This window comes from Macaca thibetana, chromosome 20 (genome assembly GCF_024542745.1).
Source record: "Macaca thibetana thibetana isolate TM-01 chromosome 20, ASM2454274v1, whole genome shotgun sequence".
Taxonomy (NCBI): Eukaryota; Metazoa; Chordata; class Mammalia; order Primates; family Cercopithecidae; genus Macaca; species Macaca thibetana.
The window spans coordinates 61,560,096-61,580,106 of NC_065597.1; the positions used below are offsets into that span (position 1 = coordinate 61,560,096).

Below are 20,011 nucleotides of genomic sequence, written 5' to 3' on the forward strand. Positions count from 1 at the left end.
GAGGGCAGAAATGGAAATGTTCAATGCAGCAGCCACTAGCCACATGTAGCTCCTGAGTAGTTGAAATGTGGCTAATGTGACTGAGGAGCTCAATTTTTAAAACAATTTATTTCATTTTAATTATTTTAAATTTAAGCAGCCATATATGGAGAGTTGACAGTACAGGTAGAGTATGCATAATTTCCTTCATTTAAAAAAGTTCTGGTGCTTTGGTAAAGTGATTTATTTAATCTTGATGTATTTCCAGGTTGGATTATTCATAATATCTCAGACAAATGTTCATTTTCTTCTCAAAGCTACCACAGACACATCCCAGTACAGTATGTTAATTTACTGCATTGCTGGCTGGGCCACCTACCATCAGCTTTCACGTACTTCATCTTGGCTATTAGCCAGTGTGTGGCAGAACTGGAAATGTGGCCCCCCAAGTCTGTAACTCCTCCCCACTCCCTTGACACTCATGGTTGAACCACACAATGACAGGAGCCCAGGTCCCCAGGTCACTTCTTGGAGGACAGCTGTCTAGGATAGTTGTCCTGCCCACACTGGACTATGTTTTGAGCAAGAAATGCACTTTGAATGGTTAAAACACTGCGATTGGGGGTTGTCTGTTAGGGCAGTTTTAGTCAAAGTAATCAACACATAACTCAATTTTCTTTCTGTAGTATCTTATTTTTCACCATTACAGAGTCCTTTATATCAAATATCATTTTTTCCTCTTAAAATCCATTTGCCTATAATAAATATGGAACATAACTAGCTAGTAGCTTTAGAATTATGATTCATTTATCTCAATAATGACTCAGGTTAAAACATTTATCTGAATTAAATCATCTCAATTTATTTGATTTTTTTCCTGAAAATTCATAATTATCAATTCTTCAGTAGTCATGTGAGAGTGGTTTGTAATACTCTTCTTAGTTGTAGATCCAGAAATTAAAAGCTCATGTATGTTAAGTGTAATTAGAGAATGTTTGAAGCCGTTTGTAGACAAGTTAAAAGTTGAGATTTCCTATTGCTGCTTTGACAAAAGAAACTAGTCTAAGGAGAATTTTCTATTTTGAATTTGTTCAGGGGAATTCATGATATTTATTGCTGTTCTTTCATACAGGAGAAAATAATTAAATTTTCCAACCACATACACTGGCTGGTATTTATCAAAAAGCTTATATAAGCATCAACAAAGCTGTGAGATGATATGCTTTATTATCCAAACAATTCTCTGCGTGATGACAACTATTCACAGGTGGTCAGCAGTTAGAACTTTTTCCTCTTTTAAATTTTCAAAAGGTATTGCTAAATTTTCTTGTTAAGGCATTCCATCAATTCTTGAATCCTACAATGTTTGCTAATAAAGGCTGTTTTCCCCTCATAATAATTTCAGCCAACTAGCACTGTCAACAATTACAAGATTCTAAAACATCCCAATATAAGGAAGTAAGCAAGCAACTACTTGAGAAGCAGAGTGGCCTTCCAAGCCCTGAGAGTAGACACATATCAGACATATGAGAGCCCAAGCTTATGTCTATGTGATTAAAAAATTAAATGAACCCAAATTTATCCCTCCTTCATTACCCAGAAACTTATAATTCAGACATTAAAAAAATTCTAAAGGTTGCTCTTTCAAATAACCCAAAAACAAGTTTTCCAAAAATGAGTAGAAAACCACTGTTGATATAAAATATGATAAATATTTTTAATCAGTGTCCTTTAAAACATGAGGTATAAACTATTGGGGATATTATTAATAGTCATTTATATATTTGTCTCTTTTGACAAAACAGCACAGATCTAATTTGACTCCAGGGTATCTTAGAGTAAAAAGTTAACCAAAAGTATTTGAACAACTGCCATCTCAATCAACTTCCATGGATTCATGTAAACGATGCAGGACCCAATACTTAAAAGCAGATGAAGTTAACCAGGAGTTTGTCCCAAAGTTAAATTCTACAAATCTGATGAGCTAAACATTGTTGTTCATCTGCAGGCAGGATGAGTGACATACTGAATTTTGGGAGTTCAGTTTTGCAAAGAGAACCAAGTTATTTTTATACGACTCCAAATTTTGAAAGTGCCTATCATTTTTATTTTTTCCATTCTAATTAAATCCAGATCTAATCCTTTCAATGTCACTAACTTTGAGGCAGCAAATCGCCCTTAATGTCTATATACGTTATTTTAGCTTCAACCCTATCTATTAGATGAGTAGAATCTATTAAATGAGTAGAAATATTTAGTCTGTTGAGATATAAAGCAAAACCCAGTTCAGTGCAACTACAGAAAGACATTAATTTTATCATCCGATTATTTCTGTGGAGTGTTTTAAAGTTTCTCACCTCTACCTCTTTATATCAATGAATTTAACAAAACAATAAGATATATAAGACTTGTATTTTGTAAATATATGCAGGATTTTAAAATTTAAATTTTAAATAGAAGGAAAAAGAAATATGAAAAAAGCAAGAAGAGAGATGAGAAACTGGTATTAACGAGGCATCTTATAAAATCACTATTAGGTATTGTTTCTCCTCATTGTACAAACGAGGAAGTTAAAGCTCAGAGTAGTAAGGTTGTCCAGGATCACAAACCTGGTAAATGGTGAATGTAGGATTTGAATTCAAGTATTTCTCACTCCAGGGTCTATGCTGCTTTGCCATTATACTATTGCACCTGTATAAATCGAAAGCATGGTCAGAATTGTTATGGAAAGAATCTGTACATTATGTAATTGTCTCAACTCTATTTTGTGGTTCCTGTTGATGATTCCCTTACTCTGTTTTTATATTTTTAATCCTTGCTTTCTATGTGCCTTAATCCCATTGCTGTTGTGACATCTTTTTATTTCTCCTATTCTGTTTTCCTCTACTTTCCTAGTTTTTCAAGTACACAAAAATGTTTTAAATTTATAGTATTATTAGGAGCTTGACACTTGAACTTGACTTAAATGATAGATAATTGTCAAACTTTTAAAAAATTAATGATTTAAGAAATTTAGGTTTCCTTCAATGAGTCTCCAGAAATGCGTCCTCAAAATTCCACTGGCATTGATTTTTCTAAAAATCGACAGTAAGACATGCTGTGCACAAGCAGAGGCAACTCCATTGTTTGGTTCCTAGCAACAGCTATTTATACTTCATTGTGTGTCATTTATATTGACCTAGGAGTTCTTCCTACCCATACACAAAAGTAGTTCAACTCCAGCAAGTCTAACTCTTGTTTCTTCTTCTTATCTTTTAGAAGAAGCTCAAAGCACTACTTGGGCCAATTAAGTGTACATTTACTCTCTGGGTCTCTACAAGACAGGCAAGAGCGAGCGGGGAGGCGAGGGGGTGGCTGATGGCAGCAGCTGAAAAAGGGTTGTTGTGGGTTTTTTTGCTTCCCAAAGATGACTAGGAAACCAATTTTCAAATTAAACAAGCATTGAGAAGAGTGACCCTCATGTCTCAAATTCAGGAAAACTTACTCTCTGTAGACCCTGAATTTCTTCAACACTGGCTACAAGAAGGCAAGCTGTGTACCAGTCTTGCCATGCTTCCGTATGCCAGGACAGAGGACAGCAATGCCCACACATTTGGCTCTTTCCTTAAATCAGTCAGTGAGGTGCCTGTGCAGTGTTTACTAACAATAATAATCGACCGTATTTATTCTCAAGCTTATTCTTTGCTTGCTTTGTTACAAAACAAAATGAAGCTATGCAATGTGCTTTTTAAAACAAAAACGATGCTATGCGCATTACAACCAATTAACCTATCATTTAGGATTTAAGAGCTAGCTACCTTCCTGGTTTTAAACAGTAAAAATCATAAGTATCTTAACTGAAAAAATGAATTTTGCTGGAATTATGTGTTTGGAAACCTAAAAGAAGCAGTGTTCTCACTAACATAGAAAAGGAAATGGCCTCTCCGAAAAGAGTGAGGGAAGAGAAAAAAAAGGAAGAAAATATACAAAATGAACCTGGGAAGATTTTACTAAAATGAGGACAGGCTGTACAAGTACCCTTACTGTATTAATTACTGCAAAAGCCCTACAATTCCATCAGCTAATGAATCTTTAGTAACAGCTACGCAGAACAGCATTAAGCTTTCATTTCAAAGAACTTAGAACGTGTAAGGTACATGAGTGAACAGAGAGAGCAGACACACGGCATGGTAACAGACAGACACGCTCAGTTGGCTGACCAGAATATGAATTTGGCAGTTTTGCCCCTGTCCACAGAGAGACTGACCTTCCTTGAGACTTTTCTGGTTGCTCCCCTCAAGGCATTCCTTTTCTTTTAATGGTTCAAAATCCCCAGCAGTTAAAATCTCTGGGAAGCCCTGTTGCTGCTTCTTGGAGCTATCGATCATGGTGAGAGGCTTCTGGAGACAGGCAGCATCAAGCAGGAGAAAAGCTTAATTTGCAGAAGAGCGAAGTGTGGTGCTCAGAACACTCTGGTCCCTGGGTCCCTGGTTGCTCCCCACAATACCCCAATCACTGGCCAATTATGTCTTTAAGCAGCTGAAGGCAGCCATTACCCTTTAGTTCCCAGCTTGACCTGCAAATACACTCATGCCGCTAGAAGCCCTTAACTCTCTCCCACATCGGGAGGCAGAGCCACACAGGCACGATTCTAAAATCCCACCCCTTTTCCCAGCCAGCCCCCTTTCCCTTGCCATTCCAGCTTCCCCCGCGCTGGGGACTTCAATCTGCAGTTTGATGGTCCGAATCATCTGACAAACACTGAGTCAAGCAGTTAAAAATAAATCTTCTAGTTGTTAAAAGAGAAGACTTTGCTGATACCTAAGAAGACAAATTGCTGCCTGTGGTCTCTCTCCCGCTCTCTATAAACACAGCCACAGGCTGTGGAAATACTTTATACTGGCCAGACAAGCACATCCATTACTCATTAAGTTCTCCAGCTACACAAACGGCAGTCTAGGGCATCTGAAGGAAGCGGCTCTTATCTCCGCAGAGGCACACACTGAATAAACATGCTACCAGCATATGTGAATGAAGACAGAGTCATTTCACTACCAAAGTTCTTTTGTGGTGTGCTTTGTGCTGCATATGGCTCTTCCTGGCAAAGCCGATGCTCTTTGTAATAGGGAAATGTACTGTAATTGCAGCTTTCTTCCTTTGGCAATTCAGACTCAAGCAGCAGTTTTCCTTAGTGCCACTAGTCGGCTGGGAGAGTTAACATCGCCATGATTTTTTTCTAAGGAAAATTCTCCTCCCATGCATTAAAAGTGGCAACACTGAGAGCTTCTATTTCATAACAGAGTAAACCAACGACCAGCCCAAGTTTAATTTTACATGAGCTATCAAGGATGGGCACCTCTCCTGCAAGTCACAGGCTGCTGTTCACTGCGTATAGGGACACTGCTGGCAGGAAATCTCTAGATACAGGAATTCCAAGCAAATGTGGAGATAAGCCTGTCTCCAAATACTCCAGATATATATCTCTGTAGCCAAAATAATCTGATTTTTTAAAAATAGTTCAAAGTGTGTTCCTTTGCAAAGAGTTTCCATAAAACCCATCAGAGGTTATAAGAGCAGTAGACTGTGAATACTGTTACATGAGGTTCTGTTTTGTCCACTTTTTAAAAAATTTTTAAAAATAACTTCTAGCAGAGTGCTTGGAATATTAGGTGTTCTCAATAAACATTTGCAGCATGGTTGAGTGAATGAATTAAAGCAGAAGACAGTGTATCAGGAAAACTTCCTTTAATAATACCCAGAATTCTTTAGAATTTAGTCCTGGGTCAATAACTAAGAGTCACTAATTTTAGATGAGCAACTAAATAAGTTCTCTAAAGGAAGCACATTTTCTCTTTAAAAGAAAATATACAGACACATTTTAATCGTGCACCTGATGAAACCCTCCTGTGGGATAAAGGCTTACATGTTTACAGACAGAAAAATCAAAATTCTTTCCACCACTTAAACACAGGTGGGACTGGATGAAGTATTCTCTCCTTTGTCCTTGATTCCAAGGCTGGTATGCACTAAACCCATATTGTTCTAGAAAGATTGCTATCTATCCTTTTTCAGCATCTCACAGGACATGCTTCTTGTCAACTGAAATTCCTTCTGAAGCAATTTAAGTCTCCATCCTTGGCAGTCCAAACCTTAGCAGGAACAAATATTGACAAGCTTATCACACTCTCAAAAATGCCCTCAAACGTTCTGTTACTATCTCTGACCCCAACACTTGTATTCTAAAGAAACTACTCCTGCACTTTTAAAGGAGTAATAAAAATAACCATAGTTCTTTGAGGACATTCTTTAGGTGGGTCGCTTAATTAGATGTTTTGCAAAGTTCATCTAATTTAACCCTCCACAATCCGTGTCGTCGCTATGATTATTTGTGTACGTTATAGACATTTTACGTGCCAAGGCTCAAGTCACAAAGCTTGTAAGTAGCAGGTATGGAATTTAACCAGTCTTAGTTCTCCAAAGCCCAAGTCTGTCTGTGGCCTTGCCCTGCTTTCTGTCTTCTAGAATATGCTCCAGCTCCAGGTTTTAATTTCATCTTGAGACAGGGTTAACAGCAGAAGCCATGACTTTGATGGTCCCCTAGTAATTCTACTCCTGGTGAGAGAAAAGCAAGCCAACATAATCATACTAAAATGATTTTATGAAAGCATTTTAATTACTCATGAAATAATAATAGCAGCCAACTTTATTTAGTGCTCACTGTATGCTACAGACTATATTATCTCATTTATCCTACTGCAAGACTTGTGAGTTCAACATTATTTTCCCGATCTACACATGGGAAAATGCAGGCTTAAAAAAATCAGTGGTGGGTCACGCCTATAATCCCAGCATTTTGGTAGGCCGAGGTGGGCGAATGACTTGAGGTCATGAGTTTGAGACCAGCCTGGCCAACATGGCAAACCCCAATCTCTACTAAAGATACAAAAATTAGCTGGACATGGTAGCACATACCTATAATCCCAGCTGCTCGGGAGGCTGACGCAAAACAATCGCTTGAACCCGGGAGGCAGAGGTTACAGTGAGCTGAGACTGTGCCACTGCACTACAGCCTGGGCCACAGAGTGAGACTCCATCTCAAAAAAAGAAAATCAAATACTTTGTCAGAGGTGGCATATCTTGTAAGCGGTGGCCAGGATTCCAAAGCAAGCAGCTTGGCTCCAGGGCCTACATGCTTAATTACTTTGCAAAAACAATAAACTCCAACTTTTTTTTTTTTTTAATTTCAGGATGTTGCTTTTAAATTCTGAAAAATGCCCAACTGTTTTTAGGCCACAAGCCTATAAATCTGAGTAGATGCACAACTACACCAGCCACTTTAAAATTCTTTACCATATCTGTGTGTGTATGTATCTTCAGTGTGTGTTAAATGGGTTTTTAAAAAGCTATCTTTTAAGAAACCTCTGCATGCTTATTTTTATATCTAATAGATATCAAAATCCCAACAAGAAAACACATTATTCTGCTATAGGTTTATATCAAAAGTTGTGTCTTTGTAGTTCTCAAAGAAAGTAATTTCTCTAGTGGTGAACGCGCCTGAAAGAACATTTAGTTATTTAAAAATTTTTTTTGAAATAATTTCGAATTTACAGAGCATTTCCCCCAGAATCATCTCTGAATAGGTTCTAACATGATACTTCTTTACCCTAAGTGTTCTGGTGTGTAATTCCTACAAACAAGGATATTCTCTTACAGAACCAAAATATTGCTTAGTCAGTATAGATATATCAAATTAACATTGATAAGAAAAAAAGCAAACACATAAAAAGAGGAAACAAATTAACACTGATATATCCGCATTCAAGTTCCATCAATTGTCCCAACAATATCATGTATAGTAAAAGGATCCAAACCAGGATCACATATGGCATTGAGTTCTTAAGTCTCTTTAGTTTTTGTCCATCTCTAACATTCTCTCAGTCTTTCTTCACTTATCTTTCCTTGAATTTTGATGATTACAGGCCAGTTATTTTGTAGTATTATCCTCAATTTGAGTCTGTCTGTTGTGTCCTTATGAAGGTTCTGGTAATGCATTTTCAACAGGAATACCCCAGAAATAATGATGCAATATTTGCATCCTATCCGATAATACACAAATTCAAGTATATTCAGTAATTGTCTCAAAACTGATGATGTTTATTTTGACATCTTGGTACTGGCCAGATTTCTCCATGGCGAAATTATTCTTTTTGTATATAATTATTTTGTAGGAAGGTGCTTTGAGAACAAGCCATTGGTGTACTTGGCTAAATTATTTATCACTATGATGGTTGCCAAATGGTGAATTTGAAAACTCCATCATTCCCTCTTCATTTATTAGTGGCACATCCTGCTATAAGAAAAAAAATTCTCTTCACATGGTTTATGTTCCCTATTTACAGTCTCCTATTTCATGCAAAAGCTTATAATCTGTGACTTTCATTATTTATTTTGATGCCCAAATTGTCCCAGATTTGGCTAGTGGGAACTCCCACAGTTCCTTACTGTCACAATTCTATCATTCTTTGAGCAGTTTCTTATCTTCTTACTCCCTGGCACAAGATGTCCCAGGCTCATCTGGTACTTTTTCCCTGCCTTGTTTAGAACCCAAGGTCTGAATGCTAGGTGTGCTCACTGCTGCAAGGGTGTCGCTGTTCCCAGGCCTTCTCTGCAGACAGAGCTGGGGAACATGTCTGAGTTTATATGTATATGGATGTATACACACACATCTACATAACATGTATATCTCTATATATGAATGGATATAAATATACATCTATATTTAAGTACATATGTCTGTATTTATTTATATGTACTGAAAACCATGAGTTCATTCCAGTGCCTCCAATTCCATTCCAGTGCCACAGGTTCACTTTTTTTTTTTTTTTTTCTGTATTTGTGGCCCCTTCTCCTACAGGGAGAAACCTGTCTCCCATAGCTTCTGCCACTCCACTCATGGACACCCTGTATACATCACCACTGCCACTGCCGTGGCTAAAACTGTGCAGAGGCCTCTTCACCCTACACTGTGCAGGGGCCTCTCCCCCTCTCCCACAGGGCAGCTGCCCAGCTCAGCCCCACACAGTGCCTTTTGGGATGAATTAGGGACAGATGGAGGAGACCTGCAGTATCCCTCAGTAGGAGAAGCCCACACCACTGTCACCTGAATTGCTTTCCAGTAGGTTTGCCCTTGTTCCTTACTATATATGGTACATCATCTTCACTGTCATTTGGCTCTAATGTCACGAGTGACATTTAACTTCAAATAATATGTGATGAAAGTCACTTCTGCTATGATAAATCTGCTTCCACAGTGTGTGTTTGTATGCACACTGAAAAAGAGCTGTTTTAGTATGAAAGAGATGACCATAAATCAAGTCCATTTTCCCACCACCCCAAGCAGATATTTAATAAGTGTGAGAAAAACTGTATGGCTTAGAGAATAGGAACAATCCAAGAAAATCTTCAGGGAATCAGAATACAAACAAATGCAGCTCAAGGGACTTACACAAAAACTTGGCAGAGTTAATATATGCATATAAAACTACTGATAAAAAGAGTATTGCTGTGATGATACTGTACTTCACTATGAAAAAACCTGATAATATTTTCAACTAGGCAATGTTTCACAATGTAAAAACATTCAAGAGTAATGAATAAAATAATTAGTAACAAATGCAAAGAGATGGGGAAATACTGAGGTATACTTTTCTGGTAGCATTCTTGACACAAAGATTGAGTAAAGGTGACCTTTTCTTTTCATTTTCTGTGTCTCAGTACTCGGTAATAGATCCTCAGCAGCTATTCACTCAAGTGAATAATAGTAAACTTTGCAACTTCCTTCGCAAAGGCTGAGTCAGAGTATTACAAAATCTACACAGATAATGAGATTGGATGTATTAAGGAAGGAAAATTTCAGTCTAGGGTACACGTAAATTTTTTTTCCTGTTACCATATTTTTAGTAAAATACATATTTGATCCATATTTTTCTTCCTTTTAACTTTATAAACACCACTGTAAAATACTATACCTTTAGATCGTTACTAAATGGTTATGGTAAATTCCAACTGTTAATTTAAAAATTTTTTTTTTTTAAACAAAGGACAATTAAAGAGTGTTATCTCTCAAATCAGATAGCATGTATTAAAAGTTCTTTACAGTTATCACTTTTAAAATATATATTGAAAAAGCCCTTCATTTTATCACTTTAAAAATATATACTGAACATACAGTACTTCAGATGTAAACAGATTAGCAAATTAGCCCCTATGAAAACCACTGTTTCATAAGGAAGGATACATTTTTCTGACCTTTCTAGGGTAATAACATTTTGAAGGAAAACATCCATGTTTCACAGTTAAGTACTGCAGCAGAATTGAACACCACAACAGGGCAAAACAGTCTGATCATTGGTTTGTCATTTGTGCTTGTTGTCCCCCACCCCGGAACAGACCGGCACACTAGCACATGCGGCACCTCCCTCCCCGCCAGGTTTGCTTCACCCTCTCTGAGGACATGAAAGGCAGTGAAGGTTTTTCAGGGTTGGAATTTCCCCATGCATGGTCTCATGACTGGCCTGTGCTCGGACTGAGGGAGAGTGCTGTGTGGGACAAGGGAATGGCAGCACGGGCAGAGGACAGCTTGCGTGGCTCCTCAGGCAGCCGTTCACATGGCGGCAGCAGTGTACAACACAAATGGCAGCAGTGTGCAACACAAGCGTTCTGACTACACTTGTGTTAAGAGACTGGGGCCATTTGTCTCTTCCTGCTCAAATCGTTAGCATGAGTAATCATGAAATGACAGAACACACTTTTATCAACTTAGAAAAAGTCATTCAAATCCTTTCTCCATTTCTAAGCTTTACAGTTACTTATATAAATACAACTGGCTACAAGATTTACAACAAAGAGCTTTCCTCAGATGATATGATCAGTCTTCCTCAAATTCTGAGATAACTTCCCTAGCTATGGATATTTGAAAGACTTTTAATGTCATTTCATCACCTCATTGATACAAATATGTCTAGACCTCATTAATGTAACCCACTGAGGGCCAAAGTGCATTTACTAAGATCATTCTATGCACTGGGGACATGTTAGGTGTATGTGGGACACAATCTCTGTCTCTTAAAGAATATAGTCTATAGCTTTTAACAATTTCTGACTGCCACTTTCCCCTCTTTCCCATTCTTTTGCTTTTATTAGAATGTTCTTTATACTAGTGCTTCTGTAATTAACTGTGGTTAAGAGAAATATTTTAAAACTTCCAATCTGCTGTAGATCAATATGTGGTCCCACCATGCATTGCCAGTATACTGGGTCACGTTAGTTTGGTAATAACCAGACTAATCTGCACTCTGTTGAACAAGAGGAATCCACTAATCAAGCACTTGAGCGTCTCACCAGTGTTGTGCTGCCGTCAAAGTTTCTAAATACTCCCGGTTTCTCAAGTTACCCCATAGGAGAATAACAAAAAGCCTGTAGGATGGCACAGCACATGGACCACGCTGACTAGCACTGCTTTCTACTCATCGACTTCAGTCTAGTCCTCTGACCACTCCCCAGACTACTAGAGTTCATACCCTACTTGCATCCTCTTGAGACTTAGTTTTAAGTTTAGGATAAACTATCTCAACCACTATAGTCTTTCAATGTCTTGATATTCTGCCATTGCTCCTTGCTTATCCCCTGCTCACAAATGACTAATCTTAGTCAAGCAGTCAACCACAGAGTCTCAGGATTTGGTAGAACAAGCACTAGAACATAAATTTCCCGAGTCCAAAGATGTATTCTTGGGTATTCATGAACTCCTTATGGAAATGTATGCAATTTGTTTTCATTTTGTTAACCTGGAAAAAAAAATCTCCTTGATCACCTGGATGAGTATTTTATAGTCAAGTGTTGTCATACAGTAACAAAACCAGACATTGTGAGAATGACATGTTTGAGCCCAGAGAAGGCAAAATGATAGCCAGACTGTAATAGTTTGAACAGAGAAAAGGAATGGGATCTATGAGTCATGATAGCATAAACCAGTGATAGAGCAGTAAGGACCACTGTCAGGTGTCAAGCAGCAATCACATTTATGTAAAAATGCATCATGTCACAGTAAGTTAATATTGATTTGAATTTCATTAGCATTGTAGATTTCTATAATTAATATGCAAAGTGTTTCAGTTTTGTCATTGTATAAGTGCTACTAAGTACAAGGCGTTTACACTTCATTCATTTATGATTGTACATAATTCAGCAATGTTATATTAACAAAAATTAAGTCATCTGGCTGGCGCGGTGGCTCATGCCTGTAATCCCTGCACTTTGGGAGGCGAAGCTGGGTGGATTTCTTTTATTCGGGAGTTCAAGGTCAGCCTGGGCAACATGGTAAAACCCCATCTCTACAAAAGAATTAGCCAGGTGTGGTGGCATGCGCTTCTGGTCCCAGCTACTTGGGAGGCTAAGGTGGGAGGATCACTTGAGCCCAGGAGGTCAAGGCTGCAGTGAACTGAGATGGTGCCACTGTACCTCAGCCTTGTCGATAAAGTGAGAACTTGTCTCTGGGAAAATAAAAAAAAAAAATCCCCTGCCCCCTACACACTGAAAAGTCAAACTAATCATCTAAAAACTGTTTTTAAAAGGTCTGTATATTACTTAAGTTTGTGAAACACTAGTCTACCGTATAACTCAAATGGAGAGAGGAGATCCTAGTGCTTGGCTTACCCAACACTCTCTTAAAGTGGGAATTAAGCATTTGCCTTTGTTTACCTAATCTGACTGACTGTCCTATTTTATTATCTTGGGAGTTATGGCAAAGGTAGAGAACAACAAAAGCACAGCTTGAGAAGTTAAGGAGCCAAGATGACTACCAAATCCAATATGAAGTTATGCCATGCCCCCATATAAACTCCAAAATGTTTCCTTCATCTCTTACTGACTTTGAATCTCCTGCACCTCTGTTCCATAAAGCATTTTCATTTTCCTCAAGATTACACTACGTTACCATCCTCATAGCTTTCTCAGCAAGTAACTTGGGCCCCTAGATTCACTACCAATATTGAGATCTTCAGACATAAATTCTACAGCACGTTCCCACTCCCATCCTTCCTTCCATCTTTGAGGAAGAAGTAAATTTTTTTCTTGCCATATGGAATCCAGACAATTTGTTTAGGTCTGTAATCCCTCCTGCCTACTTACAAAACTGTGATCAATGTACTATACCTCTCCACTAGGATCCTTTGTGCCTACCAAGATATTTGCATTTTCCCTCAACTCCTCTTTTCTAATCTCCTAAGATTTGGACTTTCCATTTCTGCACCATCTCTCTTAATAATTTCAAACTGTGTACTGGCATCAACTATTAACTCTAAACACCCACCAATGCACATATACACATGCATACACCTTACCTCTGGTTCATGTACTTCTTGCTTTCTAAATAGCAGTTTTTTTAAATGAGTTTTCTTTTCATTCTTTTTTTTTTTTTTTTTAAAGACAGAGACTTGTTCTGTTGTCCAGGCTGGAGTACAGTGGTGCAATTATTACTCACTGCAGCCTCGACTTTTCAAGCAATCTTCCCTTTTCAACCTCCCCAGTAGCTGGGTCTACAGGCTCATGCCACCATGCCCAGTTAATCTTGCTTTTCAGTAGAGACAAGGTCTTGCTATGTTGCTTAGGCTGGTCTCGAACTCCTGGACTCAAGCAATCCTCCTGCTGCGGCCTCCCAAAGTGCCTAAATGAGTTTTCTTTCTGGAGTTCAGATATCCTTGATTTTAAGATTATATACTATACTTAAGACTAAATCATCTAATTTGAAGACAGGCTTTTGCTAGGTGGAAAAACAAAGATTAACAAACAAACAAACACAAACACAAAACCTACAACAGCGAGTAATGGGTTAGCCTAGACCTCATGTTGGTCCAGCTCTGGACAATGTACTTAAAAACCATGCCATGCTATCTTATTCATCTCTGCAGTCCCAATGCCTTGGATGCTATGACTGCTTAATTAATGCTGCCTCTATGAATAAACAAATGCCACTCAACTGACCAAACCTCTTCCATGCCTCTCCTCTATCTACCTAAGTCAGTCCACCTTTCCTAGCTTGGCATTCAAAGCCATCAGTGCTTTGTCTCCCACCTTCCTGACCAGCGTTATTAACTCCCTACATTTTCCCTATGCTTCAGCTAATTCGAACTACTTGGTATTCCCTAATATACTCTGTATTGTCCTTGTTTTTGCACAAGTTTTTTCTTCTTGGATTTCCCTATTCCCTATCTCTGCCCATGGAAACTGTACTTAAACAATCTTCAAGAACTAGTTCCAGTACCAGTCTCTTTCAGAAGCTTTCCAGATGTCTCTCTCCACGCCTGAGAGTCAGGTCTATTCCTTTGCATAATCTGAACACTCATGATACCTGTCAGAGGACTCAGCACGCCATGTGATGACAATAATGAAGATGATGATGCTAGTTGTTACTGTTTATATGCCACTTACATTTTACAGCACTATATTTATGCATGGTGTTAAGTGCTTTTAATGTATTAATTCAAGATTATTCCACTCAATAGCTTTCTCTACTACTATCTCCATTTTACAGTGAGGCAATGAGAGGTGGAGTCACTTGTCCAGCTACACAGCTTTTAAGAAGTAGAACAGCAGATTTTTAAACTTAGTATGGTCTCAGTCTAGCTTTGTTCAATGGGTTCTGTGAGGAAATTAAGCCCTAATACCCAAAGGCATCCACTGTATATAATAAATTCACTTCTCTCCTAAGAATCTAAAATGGTATTTGCTATGTCATCCTTGGGAGAACTGAGAAAACAGTCACAGAAATCACATTAGTAGGGTTTAATTCTCTGGGCTGAGAAAGGCGGGATGTGTTTAACCTTTTATACTTTCTCTCAACATCAACACTTGTCTGTATACTTTTCATATTCCTGAAATCCCTTACCTCATCTTCATAACTTTTACAATCTTTAAGAGCTGGAACTGCATCTCATTTATCTTATTCCTATAAGATCTATTCCAGTGTTTTAACAATTTTTACATGGTCAAGTTTCTCTTTAATTAAATAAATTCTTATATTTAGCAGCCCAGGCTAGTTGATAAGCATCTTCCTTATAATCAATCAACTAACAACAAAAACTACTTGTTATATATTTTTTGGTTGTATTTAAAAGACATCTCAAAATCAATTTTGCCGAGATATAATTTAAAGACAATAAGGTGCATCCATTTAAAGTATATAAATTAGTGAGTTTTGATGGAGGCATGCACCTGTGAAACCACAGTCACATTTAAGACACAGGATAATTTCATCATTCCTAAAAGATTTCTCTTGCCCCTTTGCAGTTTCCAGATAATCACTGATCTGCTTTCTATCACTATCAATTAGTTTATCTCTTCTAGAATTTCAAGTAAATGGAATCATACAGTGTGTGGTCTTTTAAGTCTAAATTCTTTCCCTTAGCATAATGATTCTGAGATTCATCCACATTGTTGTACCTCATCGGTGGTTGGTTCCTCTCTCTTACTGAGTAATCCACTGTATGGATATACCATGTTTTGTTTATCCATTCATCTGTTTGATGAACATCTGGGTAGTTTTCAACTTTGAGCTACTATGAATAAGTCTGTTATGAACATTTGTCTATTAATCTTTGTGTAGATATTTATACTCATTTCTTCTGTGTAAAGGCTTGGTCATGTAGAAGGTGTATGCTTAGTTTTTAAAGAAACTGTGGTTTCTTCAATATAAATTTATTGGCAGTCTTATTTGTAATAGCCAAAAACTGCAAACAATCATCTACCCATAGTGAATGAATAAATAAAAATAAGTAAATGCATAGAGGAGAATGCTACTCAGAAATAAAAATGAATTACATACAACAAGGATGAATCTCAAAATTATGCCGAATGAAGCAGACAAAAAGAACACATACCATGTATGATTCCATTTATATGTGAATAGTTGCCTAGAGACTGAGATGGAAAGAGGAATGGATTACAAACAGGCGTGAGGAAGTTTCTAAGGGTGATGAAAATGTTTGTTGTCTTGATTGTGGTGATGGTTTCACAGTTGCATACATATGCCAAAATTCTTCAACTTGAATACTTTAAATATGTGCGGTTAATTGTATGTCAATTATAGTTCAATAAATCTGTTTTTTTTTTAAACCCACAATGGTACTTGTGGGAACAGAGAAATTCCTATATGTAATACAATAACCCTGGAACAGTCTCTACTATTACAAAACTTTAATGCAAGAGAAGATTATTTACCTGGGCTTCTAAACCATGAAAATGATTGAACAGAACTGCTCAAAAGGATCTTAAAAAAGAAATAAAGAAAACCAAAACAACAAAACCTATTTATCCATTCAAATAAATCCCACCTGTAATAACTGAAGAATGATTTCTACAGTGCACACTGATGGTATAACGCAATGAGCTGTGACTGACAAGCCTATACTATTTTGGTTAACTGATGTGTGTTACAGATCAGGATGGCAAAGGGGTGGTGATCCTGAAAACAGAAAATGTAAAATTCAAGTAAAAAAATTTGTATGTGACAAAGGAAGACACTTTTCTGGGGGGTGGGGAGTAGAGTCTCACTCTGCGGCCCAGGCTGGAGTGCGGTTGCATGATCTCGGCTCACCGCAGCCTCCGCCTCCCAGGCTCAAGTGATTCTCCTGCCTCAGCCTCCTGAGTAGCTGGGATTACACCACCAAGCCCTGCTCATTTTTGTATTTTTAGTAGAGACGGGGTTTCACCACGTTGGCCAGGCTAGTCTCAAACTCCTTGCCTCAAGAGATCCACCTGCCTCCGCCTCCCAAAGTGCTAGGATTACAAGCGTGAGCCAACACGCCTGGCCACGAAGACATTTTTTAATGCTAAAAGCTATATAATCAAAATGAAGCTATAACAGTATGACCACGCACAAAACAACACAACAACCACTGTTACAAAACAAAAAGGACAACAGATCAATGTGACATAGACACAATTAATAGGAGGCTTTAATCTGCCACTCTTAGCACAAGACACATGATGTAGATACAAAATAAGGATATATAAGGCCAAAATAGCATAATCAATAAAGAGATCTTATTGATACATGTTGAACTGATCATTGCACTGATGATAGTGAATACATCTTCTCAAATATACATGGAATCCCCCTCCCAAAATTATATATTAAGTCACAGGGAAAACAAGTTCCATAAAGTAAAAATAATTACAAATAACACTCTGATCTCAATGTAAAACCAGTATAATTAATAAAAACTAAAAAGGATTGTGTATCTTGAAATTAATTACATCTTCTATTAACTCATAAAAAGGGAAAAATACAAACTAAAATAGAAGAATTTCTAAAAAAAAAATTGTTTTGTATATCAGGACCTATGGCATGCATTTAAGCAGTGATCAGAGAAAAATTCAAATCTGTAAACCATTATATTGATAAAAATGAAAGAATGAAAATAAAGTACATGACAAAGAGGAAAAAGATTAAAAAACAAAGAACAGAACCCCAGTGACCCATGTGATTATATCAAAAGTTCTATTTTACATGCAAGTGGAGTCCCAGAAGGATGGCAGACAGAGAATGAGGCACAAGACATATTTGCAAAAATAATGCATGAAAATTCCACGAATTTGAATTTGAAAAACATTTTGAATCTGAAAAACATAAATTTACAGATTCAAGAAACCTGGCAAACTTCAAGTAGGGCAAATTCAAACACATACAGAATTCAGTAGCCTTCAGATATACAAATAAATAAGCAGTTAGAGATTATAATAGTGGAGAAAACTCCATTAATTATAGCAAATAAAGACGATAAAAACTCTTAGGAATATACTAAACAGGAAACGTATAAAACTCCTAAAAAATACTGAAATAGGCTAGGGCAAATAGAAAGACAGTCCTTGGTCTTGGATAGGATAACACATCATAAAGATGTCAGTTTCGGCCGGGCGCGGTGGCTCAAGCCTGTAATCCCAGCACTTTGGGAGGCCGAGACGGGCGGATCACGAGGTCAGGAGATCGAGACCATCCTGGCTAACACGATGAAACCCCGTCTCTACTAAAAAATACAAAAAAAAAAAAAAAAACTAGCCGGGCGCGGTGGCGGGCGCCTGTAGTCCCAGCTACTCGGGAGGCTGAGGCAGGAGAATGGCGTAAACCCGAGGCCACTGCACTCCAGCCTGGGCGACAGAGCGAGACACCGTCTCAAAAAAAAAAAAAAAAAAAAAAAAAAAAAAAAAAAAAAAAAAAAAGATGTCAGTTTCTCTAAGTTAATTTACAAATTTAGTGCAATCCCAGTAAAAACACCAACAAGCGTTTTAATGTAGCTAAGGCAAGTTGATACACAAGTTCATATGGAAAAAAAAAAAAATCCAAGGTAAGCCAGAAAAACAAAGAAAAAGAAAAGCAATGTGGGGGGAGGGGCCTTACCAGAAAAACAAACAAACAAACAAATTCCCCAGTGTATCAGAGATCTGGGATCTAAATGTAAAAAAAGAAAACAAATCAAACCATATGAGTATGCTGAATAAATATCGATGGGATTCTTATGACCTGGACATAGGGAAAAGTTTTCACACTGTGACCCAAAATCTAGATGCAATAAAAACAGGACTGATACATTTTGGCCACATTAAAGGAGAAACCCAAAAACATACTGAAGAGGAAAGGCTAATAGCTCCAATATGTAAACAACTCTAAAAATTGAAAAGTTCAAAAACCTGACAGAGAAATAAACAGATAATTCATTATTTCTCTCTCTAAAAGATTCTGAAATGGTCCTTAAACATATTGAAAAGAGGTGTACCCTTATTCATAATTAGAGAAACAGAACCAAAATTATACCAAACATTAGATGGTAAAAATGTCTGACAACACATTCTGTTTATTCCTCCAGGCTGTGGGGGAATAAACCATTCTCTTACAGTGCTGGCTGGAATACAAAGTGATGCAACCCTCTGGGAAAGCAATGTCTAACAAAACTACACATGCATTTTCCTTTTGACCCAGCAACCCTCTCTCTAGGAATTTACCTGACAGATAAATCTCTGACATCATAAAAAAAAAAAAAGCCAAAAGTTATTTACTGCAGCAGTTTGTAACAGCAAAATCTTAGAAACAACTAAAATGTTCACACATAGGAGACTGGCTGAATAAAACTATGGTACAACCATACAATGGAATACTATATAGCTGTTAAAAATAAGGAAGATCTTTACAAACTGGTATGAAGTGTTTTTCACAATACAGTGAGTGAAAAAAGCAAACTGCAAAATAGGGTCAATATGTTACTTCTTGTATGAGAGAGAGGAAATAAAATATAGCTGCTTGTTTGTTGGGGGGAAGTGGTGGGGAAGGAAGGACAAATTAGAAATCAATGAGATTTATTACCTTCACTGGGTGGAGACACAGTGTAGAAAGGATGAAGGGATGGGAACGGGATAGGAGAGAAAGGTGAGGAGTGACACTTCTCTGAGGACATCTTTTTGTATATTTTTGACTTTCAGAACCTTACTAATATTTCAGGTGCTCAGAAATGAATAAAATTAGCTAGGATAGAAGACAACCCAAATTTGAACATAAAATAAATGAATGCAACTGCATTTCAAGTAACACGAACATGCTGAAGAAAGGACAGAATCAACCTTAACAACTTTTGAATACAGATTTTGACTATATACCTGTAGGCTAAAACCAAAAAGATATGAACAAATATTGAACTCCAGTTAGTAGGTATTTTAAAAACAGGTTTGCTGAGATATAATTTAGAAACCATAAAGTTCACATGTTTAAATGTAACACATTTATTTTCACAGTGGAATAGGTTAGCAATTCTAAAACTACTTCATGTATATTCTAGAATTAAACACATAAAATATATTGTGGATAATGGGAGCCAGGTTCTAGGTTCTCACTGTCAGAGAGTGGAGTTACAAATACATAAAGGGGAAAGGCTAAAGGAACCCAGTGATGTGGGAATGAAAATGGAGTTATCACTAAGGGGTATCTGGCTTTTAATATATACAGTGA

At 37.4% G+C, this 20,011-nt stretch overlaps 1 protein-coding gene across 10 annotated transcripts in view; it reads right to left on the minus strand.

Annotated features, from left to right (window-relative positions):
* MRTFB (myocardin related transcription factor B) overlaps window positions 1-20,011 on the minus strand; it is a 205,678-nt gene that overhangs the window by 76,348 nt on the left and 109,319 nt on the right. Inside the window, exon 1 of one of the 10 annotated variants that reach the window (XM_050774069.1) lies at window positions 4,226-17,228. The exons of 7 other annotated variants lie outside the window; for them this stretch is intronic. In XM_050774069.1, coding sequence (XP_050630026.1) covers window positions 4,226-4,346 — 121 coding nt within the window. In that variant the 5' untranslated portion in view covers window positions 4,347-17,228. 2 more of the 10 variants (XM_050774071.1, XM_050774075.1) reach the window with 2 other exon arrangements.